General features: G+C 46.4%; 1 protein-coding gene across 2 annotated transcripts in view; it reads left to right on the plus strand.

Annotated features, from left to right (window-relative positions):
- Positions 1–5,711: 5,711 nt before the first annotated feature.
- pcdh18a (protocadherin 18a) overlaps positions 5,712–10,393 on the plus strand; it is an 8,938-nt gene continuing 4,256 nt past the window's right edge. The window contains exon 1 of one of the 2 annotated variants that reach the window (XM_008317227.3): positions 5,712–9,960. In XM_008317227.3, the coding sequence (XP_008315449.1) occupies positions 7,486–9,960 (2,475 nt within the window). In that variant the 5' untranslated portion in view covers positions 5,712–7,485. The remainder of the gene's footprint in view (positions 9,961–10,393) is intronic. The other variant, XM_008317225.3, reaches the window with a different exon arrangement.

The raw sequence follows: 10,393 nt of genomic DNA on the forward strand, positions 1-10,393 counted from the left end.
AAATTATATTTTGTTTCATATCGCACAACCACATTTTGTCATTTCAACACAATTTCGGTGGCGCCGCTGGGTTCTGCTTTTTTGTGGATATTTTCCAGTCTCTGTTCTCATTTGTTGTGAATAAATATGATTATTTGTGTCTATATGGTCATTTTGTGAATCACATTTAGGGGTTTCTTGTCGTCTGTTTTCCTCTATTTGGTCATTTTGCCGTACTCTGTGGTCACTTTGTGCTGTTTTATCCTGCAAACAACACTGGCTGATACTGGGCAACAGGCTGAACACATTAGTGTTCCCTAAACGTGTTACATTTTAGGGCTAGCAAATGATTTTTAGTCATCAACATTAATCATGATTAACTGAGTTAAAACAGCATTGTTAAATATACAGCATGATTAACTGAGTTAAAACAGCATTGCTAAAAATTTTAAATATACACTATATGTTTCTCTATATTACTGGCACAGAAAGGCAAATACAAAAACAGCAGATATTGTGGTTCCCATTTTTTTTTTTTTTTTTTGCGCTAGTGACACCATTTTGACATCACATATTTCTGGCGACCCCAAAGACATTTTAGTAACTGTCACTTTCCCTCAGATGACCGCAGCCATCAGTCAAGATGCCCCACCTCAGATATTTTTATACACCGCATTTTAGTCGAACTCGATTTATATTCATGAAAATTTTAGAACGCAGTTGTTCACGATTGTGTGTTGTGTTTTTAATTAGCATTTTCAAAACAATTATAATTAGGTGAAAAAATGTTTTTAGCGCTAACTTTTTTCTATCAATGACTAGACTTTTCAGGCGACCCCATTTGAATTCCGGGCGACCCCACATTGGACTGCAACCCCAAAGTTGAAAAACACTGAACTAATCCAACTGATGGAATCATTTATATAGAAAAATATATAAATTACCTATATAAATGTTACTTCACAGAGACGAAATATGAGGTCATCAGCTCCATACAACCCAGTGGTGTCAGTCAACCTCTCAAAGTGTGCTTAAATAACAACGTGTATTACCTGTTTATCAGCGCAGCCTGTGGCCTGGACGTTAAAGTAACAGGCTAGTCATCGTGGGATAAGTTTCACCGACTGCTCCTGTTTCTCCAAAGCATAAACAATGGAGACCATTTTGAATATTTTGGTGGAAATAGTCAAGGGGCTTTTCAACCAGTTTGGACACTAAAACCAGATGTGTTCTAATCGGGCGTGTACTGTCACACGACATACGCAGTATTTCCACTGTGTAGCCAAGCAAATTCATTGTCTGCTGTTATATTAACTGCAGGAGTTCAGTGATATGTTGATGAAAAAATAGCGATAATGATTTTTTCTCTTCTATCTTGACATAAACGTCACCTTTATTTAAAAAAAAACAAACAAAAAAACAAACCTATTTTTATTCTGCTTGGCTTTTACATGTACCTTTGTTGTTAAGTTGAATTATTATATATATGAGCTGTATCGACTCGGAGCGCTGCAGCTGATCTCTAAGGCAGAGTGAAAAGGACGGTGATGTAGTGATTTAGAATTGATTGCAATTAAATGAAGCCCTTTGTGTTTCTCCTCTCAATGAGGGAGAAGCACTTTGGTGTCAGTGCCATACTGTCAAATATTGTCTCTCTGTGCGTGTGTCTGTCTGGGCATGTGCTACAACGTGCGCGCACGCACACACACACACCTACTTCGGTATGAATCACACTGAGAGAATGAGGCCAAGGAAAGAATGACTGCATGATTAGACACCCCCAAACTGCTCCCTCGTGTCAGCCTACAAACACGATTCTCCATCCTGACTTCTTCAGGAAAAAAAAAAAATACAAAAAAAACAGAACGCAATCACAAGAAACCCGGGTAAAAAAGGGAGTAAAACAGAAGATGATCTACGGCTGCGACCTGACAAAAGAGTAGCAGAGCGGTGACAGGTCACAAACCCCACATCAGCACTGAGCTCACAGAGAGGACCTGACTGGAATAGTAAATACAGCGGTCAGCCATACATCCCCCGTATATCAGTGTCGGAGCTAAAGGTGACAATCTTTTATAGAGATTTTGCAGGACTGTATGAATATTTTATGCACCTTTTTTTGCCACATAAGCCAGTAAGGTCTATAAAAATCTAACAACAGTCTTTTCTTCTCACTGGCTACTGCTGCTGCTGCTGATGGGATGGAGGGGTGAGTTGGGGGTGGGGGCTTGTCAGAGCAGAGCAGTGCAGTAATGCGTCCACTTTAAAGGTGGCCAGACACATTCTTTCTGTGCTCCATAGTTCTGCCAGGGCTGTAAATTTGTCGCCCCAACTGTTGACATCGCTTGCAATATGCTGCGCTCGGAGTGTGATCACCGCATGCACTGTGAGCAGGGACAAGGCAGTGCACTCTCCCTTGTCTGCTCACACACACACGTATACACACGGACAATGGTGGCCAACGAGTCATAAAGTAATAAAGCTCCATGGACCCCCGTAATGAAAGCAGGGGAAAGTGGGGGGAGAGGGAGGAAGACACTCAGATGAATAACAATAATTGCACTGATGAGGGTAGTATGGTGTGCGTGTGTGTGTGTGTGTTCGTGTGGGGGTGTGTGTGGGGGGGTTGAATTGCGTTTGTCTAACTCAGCCACTTTGCTTGATCGCCTTTAGCTGTTTCGTTGATTGCTAGCATCATGTGGCTATCTCTTCCTAGCTGTTATCGCAGATAGTTTTAGCTATCGTTGTATCTCTTTGGCCTGTTTTTAACAACTTTTTTTTTCCTAAGTAGTTTGTGGCCAAACATTTATTCAAAGCGGTTGGACCTTTGTTTCGTCAGCTCCAAAATGTGTTTCATTTTCTTTAACTTTTGGTAGATATTAGCTTTTCTTTTTAGGCTAAGCTCGGACTATTTTCCAATGTGCTTATTTTTCAACGAGGTTTTGATAATTGTGTCACCTGAATATTTTTATTTGAAGCATGATTTCTTTGACTTTGGGTCATTTCTGCAGAGCCTTTAAACACAATAACAGATGACAGGTAAAAAGTTAGTGCTGGAAAGAAAAAAGCATGTGCACCATCTGTGTGTGTGGTGTGTAGTCAGCCAGAGAGAAATCTCGATGATTTCGGCCAAATTCAGTGAACTTACGATGTTTGTTTACTGGTCGCTGATCCTTGTTATGTTGGTGTTTTTTGGTAGATAATTTTGAGATGGAAAATTTGTGGTACATTTTATAAAAGCATATCTGTTATTCAGAAACATTTTGACCACTGAGTTTTTATGCTGATTGAACTCTGCCCCATGGTGCTCAATGGAGGGATCGTTAAAAATCCTTATCCTAAAATATTTCACAGGCTTGCGCTGATAGTTCCTGCCTGATTTCCTGACTATTTCTGTAAAACCTTTAAAAGTAATAAAGCAGTTGATGTGTGAAAAGTTGGTTCTCTCCGAAAAACAAACAAACAAACATGTATCGCCATCTGTGTGTGTGCGTGTGTGTGTGTGGGCAGATGGGGGAGAAATCAAGTTGATTTTTGTCAATTTGTTATTCATTGTTGGTACATTTGTGATGTTTTTGCTACTTGATTGGTTTTTGGTTACGGTTATGTTTTGGTGGAATGTTTTTGGCTGACACTGAACTTTTTTTTATTTTTTAAACATGTTCTTAACAAATGTATCTTTTATTCAGCAGCTTTTGACCATCGGGTTTTCACGGTGATTGAAATCCGGAATATTTCTGCTCTATACTTTTCCAGTAATTCTTATCTTTGCAGTAATACTACAATATGTTCCATGTGTTTAATATGGAGTGGTGCTGTGGAAGCTTTGGCTAAAGTTCACAGTTTATTTTGTGGAAGAACAGTGGACTTATAATGATATTTTCTTTTTCTGACTTCTGACCCTTTCGGCTGAACTTTTATTAGGTTAATAAATAAACGGGTGATGGGTGAAAAGTTAGTACCCCCCACAGAAAGACCATGCAAACCATCTGTGTGTTTTGGGGGTGGTGGGTGCTGGGGTGGGGGTCAGGGTCTCCCTTTCTCCTGCTCCTCCCTCTAAGGGATCCACAAAATCGCTGCTAATTGAATGAGTCACAATGAGCGGGCAGACGAGGCGACAGATGCTCGCGTGCCTTTACAACCAAACCACCAGCAGCAGCGGCGGGGGTGAACGCGCATCACCACGCGCGCATGCACGCACGCACGCACTCACGCGCGCACATTCCTCCCCTCTCCGATCTGAACCAAGGTGGCTCTTCTGCTGCACCTGCTGCGCCTATTCACCCCCTCCCCTCCAATGCCCCCCTCTGTGCTTGTGTGTGCCATCCGCAAACTTTGCAGTGAAAGTGAGCGACAGACGTCAAATTTACACTTATCACTTTATGGCTGCAACAAATGCCCCCCCCCCCGACTCTCTACTCTCCATCCACGCCGCCTCACTGCGCTGCGCCCCGGGCTTCCGGAGCTGCCGCTGGGTTAGGGTTTGCGCTCGTCCCTCTGATGTGCGCCTCAAAGCTCAGCAGACCAGACATGACCAGATGATCAGTTTAACAGAAATAATCCTCCAGAGCTTGGAAGAAAAAAAAAAAAAAAAGCAGAAGTGAAACAAAAACTCACTAAATCCAAGAGACGTGTTTGCAACCTCTGCACCTGCTCCAATAGACCCACAGTCTCCGCTCAATTATTGAGGATCTCGAGCATTAACAGGGTCATGTTTGCTCGGCTGCTCTGGTGATGTAGCGTGCCTAAATGTATTAAGTCTCCATCTGGTTTTTTTTTTTAACTTAGATTTTACCCCCTCTACGTGTTAATTGTTTTATTCTGCATCTTAAGACCCCGGCGCTCAGAGGCGCCCCCCTCCCCACGCCAACTCTGATTCTTTCTTTTGCCCCCTTCTTCCATAAACTGCGGAGCAGACTTTGTTCTCCAAATGTGATTAGCTTCTCTGGGACGCTGGGAGTAATTGCATTACTGCATTGTGAGCGTTCGAAACTATGGAAATGCCGGGCGCCCGTATCAAACCTGTTTAAACAGCCAGCGCACTATGGTGCATAAAAAAGAGGAAGAAAAAAAAAACGATGTGCAAAAGAGCGCTGAATGCAAACATTGTGCATACATGGGTTAGGGTGATGAATAGACGCGGAGTGGGAATAAAGGTTTTTCCGCCAATTTATGTCTGCGGGTTCAAAGGAGAGCTCCTGCTTGGTGTTCGTGCACGTTTGGAAGATTTGGACAAGTATTGTTTTCAGAGAATAATGATATTAAAAAGAAATCCGCACGGTGAGGGATTTAGAATGAGTGCAGATGCGGCGGGTTAAAAGATCCACCCACAGTGAATAACCTGGTTTGAAAGTGGTTAAAACATCAGTGTGTCTTTATGCAGACGCTGCAGCTGCTGCTGCATTTTACACCATTCATTTTGAAGATTCTATGTCCATTTTATTTAAAAGAAAAAAACTTTAATTGCGGTTCTGAGGAGTGATTCTGACCGGGAGGGGAAGTTAAATAAAGTTTTCTTCTAATGTCTGTTTTTTTTTATATATATATATATTGGATTTGTGCTCCAGATGGCCGCCCGTGTCTCATCTCCGGATTTTACTTGTTAATATATGCATGGTTTTAGAGCTGATACTGGAGTTCCCATGAGCTGAACACCCTCTCCATCTCATCTCTATCTATCTCTATCTCTCTCTCCCCGCAATCCCACCCCCGCCCCCTCCACCCATGACAACTAATTTCCTCAGTTGTACAGGGTTCGAGTCTCTGCTGGAGTCCTGTTTGAACGGTTGTTACCACCGGGTTCTGGTGCCAAACAAACCGCGCCAGATGGTCTGCAAAACGCACGATCCCAGTTGTGCACGTTGGATGAACCTTAGATCTCTCTCTCTCCCTCTCCATCCTCTGCCTGTCTCTCTCTACCTCCTTCTCCCCCTTGTGTATTACACTCTTTCCGGCGGGTTTTCCAAAAAAAAGAAAAAAAAAGAAAGAAAAACGCATCACCCAGCCCCGGTGGTTAGTTTTTTTGGATTCTGCGCTCGATATCAAAACAGGATCCTGCGGAGAGTTTGAAGTGATGTTCAACAGATTTGTGCAGGCAGACTGAGCTGTTCCTCGGCGTGACCAACTCTTTAAAGGCATTCATTAGAGACCGGCTTCCTTTCATCGCGATTCACCACACAGCTTAGCCCGGCTGCAGATGAGATGCATGTGAGAGAGGGAGGGAGAGACAGAGAGAGAGGGAGAAAAAGAGAGAGGGAGGGAGAAAATTATGTATTGCGCTCCAAACATTTACTGCAATAAGCCTCTGCAGAGAGAAATGAGAATGAGGGCAGTCAGCTGCAACTTGGAGAAAAAGTGAAGAAAATAAGAAGAAGTGTAAAACCAATGCCCAGTGAGTCAGTTAGGGCAGGAGTTAGTGGCGCAGCTGCCCATGGCTGGGTGGAATCAAAGGTTATATATCAACAAGACGCCCAGAGAGCTGTAAACACTGCTGCTGGTCATTGTGCTGGACCAGGACTCTGTCTTGTCTAATGAGAATTTGGACTCGTTTTCTTCGCCTTCATGCTGTCTGAGGGAGAAGAGACCCCCGGAGACTGAAGTCGTAAACCTTCCTGTGAGGTTGCAGCAGTGGAAGAGTAAGATTTAGAATAACCCCCCTGCTCCAGGTTCAAGTTTATTCTCCCTCTTCCTCGGTCTTTTGTAGAGGAGAAATCGTGTTTCTTACTAAAAAAAAGAAAAAAAAAAAAAGAAAAAAACAACAGAGGACCGTGAATCCAACAGGGCGGATTTTTCACCTCCCCACATTTACTTTTCTCTTCCCTTTTTGCGCCTCCTCTCCTCTGGATGTTGAGTGGCCACCAGCCAGCTCCTGATTTAAGAGCGTTTGTCTTACCGGGGATGTGAGGAAGGGGAGCCGTGGCTCATGTGCGACTAGTTGGTTAGGGGCGGTTTATTTTTGAGTAAGTCTGTGTGAGGACGGAAAAAAAACCAAGAGAGAGAGAGAGAAAGAGAGAGAGAGAGAGGAAGAGGGAGAGGGAGGTAGAGAGAGAGGGGGAGAAAGAGAGAGCGCACGGCGCACAGAGCAGACGCAGGCTGGAGAGCGAGGAAGACGCACGCATTTCTTTGGCTGCTTCTCTTCTGCTCACATCAGATGCGCGCAGCGTGTCTGCGGAGGAAGGGGAGAGAGACCGAAACACCTTTGGATGATTTTTTGGGACATTAGTGCAACTTTTGCGCCATTTTGACGATCTTTTTTTAACCCGAATATCTGCGTGTTTGGGTTTTCTTTTTTTTCTTCTTTTTTTCTTTGCTTTTCGTTTCGCTCCTGTCAGAAGGCAATGCTGCTGACTGGAGGAAGAGATCGTTTACCAAGTTAAACAGGGATCTCCTCACCCGCAGTATATTTTGGGATTTTTTTTCCCTCCCCTCTTTTTCTTTTTTCTTTTTTCTTTTTTCTTTTTTCTTTTTTCTTTCTTTTTTTTGCTGTCACCAAAAAAGAGCAGGAAAATGAAGGGTCTCTTTGTTCCAAGCTTGTGGAAAGTTGTGGTTGTTTTAACGCTGGCTGCGCAACACGTCACCGGCAAGACACTTAAATACCAGGTTTTTGAGGAGCAGAAGGTCGGCACCTTCATAGCCCGTTTGAAGGATGATGTGGCGGATGTTTTGGCCAAACTTCCCAGCTCCGTGTCGCTGCGCTTCAGAGCCATGCAAAGGGGGGGCACGTCGTTCCTGGCGGTGCGCGAGCAGGACGGAGAAATCAGCATCAGGACCAAAATCGACCGTGAGAAACTCTGCGAGAAGAACCTCAACTGCTCCATACAGTTCGACGTGCTCACGCTCCCCACGGAGCACCTGCAGCTGTTCCACGTTGAGGTGGAGGTGTTGGACATCAACGACAACGCGCCCCAGTTCGCCCGCTCCGTCATCCCCATCGAGATCTCCGAGAGCGCAGCCGTGGGAGCGCGCATTCCTCTGGACAGCGCCACGGACCCGGACGTCGGGGAGAACTCTCTGTACACGTACGCCTTGGAGCCCAACAACTTCTTCAGGGTTGACGTCCAGTCCAGGACTGACGGGGCCAAATATGCGGAGCTGGTGGTGCTGAGAGAGCTGGACCGGGAGGTGCGCTCCAGTTATGAACTTCAGTACACGGCGTCAGACAAGGGCCTCCCCGCAAGAACCGGAACCACTCTGCTCAAAATCAACGTCGCGGACTCCAACGACAACAGCCCGGTTTTTGACAAGTCCTCCTACGTCATAAACCTTCCTGAAAACGCACCTGTTGGCTCTCTGATCATTGACCTGAACGCCACCGACGCGGACGAGGGCATCAATTCCAAAATAGTCTATTCCTTCAGCAGTCACGTGTCCCCTAGAATAATGGAGACGTTCAAAATTAACCCCGAGAGCGGTCACCTGACCCTCATCAGGCGCGTGGACTATGAAACCACCAGCTCCTATGACATTGATGTCCAAGCGCAGGACATGGGTCCGAACTCCATGCCAGCTCACTGTAAGATCCTGGTGAAAGTTGGAGATGTGAACGATAACAAACCGGACATCAGCATCAATCTGATGTCGTCTCAGGGGAACGGGGACGCAGCCTACATCTCTGAAGCCTCGCCTCTGGACACCTTTGTGGCCCTGGTGAGGGTGGAGGACCTGGACTCTGGACTGAATGGAGAAGTCGAATGTAAACTCCACGGTCAGGGCTTCTTCAAACTGCAAAAGACTTACGAGAACAATTACATGATTTTGACCAACGTGTCTCTGGACAGAGAGGCGAGGTCAGAGTTCAGCCTGACGGTGGTGGCAGAGGACCGAGGCACCCCCAGCCTCTCCACTGTCAAACACTTCACAGTGCATGTAACAGACGAGAACGACAACGCTCCACGTTTCGAGAAGGGGAGATATGAGATCTTTAAATCAGAGAACAATGCCCCGGGGGCATATCTGACCTCCATCGTTGCCACTGACCCCGACCTGAATGCCAATGGACAGGTGAGCTACTCCATCTTAGAAAACTCCGTTCACGGGAGCCCCATCTCCACCTACGTCACCATCGACCCCTCTAACGGTGCCATATACGCGCTTCGTACCTTTGACCGCGAGGATGTCAGTCGCATCTCCTTTGTTGTTCAGGCCAAAGACGCAGGAAAGCCGGTACTGATGAGCAACACTACCGTCACTCTTAACATTCTGGACGAGAACGACAACCCTCCAGTCATCGTGGTGCCCCAGCTGTGGAACTTCACTGCCGACGTGCCTGCGTTCAAGTTCGCAGAGGCAGGGCAATTAGTGACGACTGTCAGGGCCACTGACAGAGACACAGGTGTTAATGCTGAGCTCATCTGCTCCATCGTCAGCGGTAACGAGGGCGGGTTCTTTCTCATCAACCCAAGAACGTGTGAAATCCTTGCCAACCTCAGCCTGGAGAACTACCCCCAGGAGACGGCCGAGCTGACAATCATGGTCCGCGATCAGGGGAGCGAGAGCCTGAGCGCTAAGGCGGTTCTGAAGATAACCCTCTATGAGAACATGGAGAACCACATCCAAGTCATGGACCAGGGGGAGTCCTCCCTCGACGCCTCCTTAATCATCATCATATCCCTGGGCGCCATCTGCGCCGTGCTCCTGGTCATCATGGTGGCGTTTGCAGCTCGCTGCAACCGGGAGAAGAAGGACAACAGGAACTCGTACAACTGCAGGGTGGCAGAGACGACCCACCAGCACCACCCCAAAAAGCCCTCCCGCCAAATCCACAAAGGCGACATCACCTTGGTTCCCACGGTCAACGGAACCCTGCCCATCAGGGCCCATCACAGGTCGCCCTCCACCACACCTCCGATGGACCGGGCTCAGATGGGGAGCAGACAGAACCATCACAGCCGCCAGTCCCTGAACAGCCTCGTCACCATCTCGTCCAATCACATCCCAGAGAGCTTCGCCCTGGAGCTGGCGCACACAACTCCCCCAGTTGAGGTGAGCACTATTACACTGTGTCTGACACACTCACACACACACTCACACACACACTCGCACGAGGGAAATGGAGAGAGAGCGAAAAAAAGAGGTGGAGGGAGACAGATAAATTACTGTGAGATTTTAAAAGTACTCCCTTAGCCCCTTCTCTAATCGTCTTTTTCACTCTTCTCTCAATTTCGTTCAGTCGCACACACACACACACACAGACACACACAGACACACACCACCCCCTCACAGCTGTCTGCGTTTGAACAAATTAACTCATCCCGGTGTGTGACAGTGACTTAATCAACGCTGCCCCACAGTTCAAACTGACTCTCATTAAAAGTGTTGATTATTACAGATGTGTCTCTGTCTTTACCTTGTTTACACCCTGTCATTCATCACAGCCACGACCTGCCCCTCAGTCTCCATACGTCTCCATGTTCAC

The sequence above is a fragment of the Cynoglossus semilaevis genome, chromosome 9 (assembly GCF_000523025.1).
Source record: "Cynoglossus semilaevis isolate Cse_v1.0 chromosome 9, Cse_v1.0, whole genome shotgun sequence".
NCBI lineage: Eukaryota > Metazoa > Chordata > Actinopteri > Pleuronectiformes > Cynoglossidae > Cynoglossus > Cynoglossus semilaevis.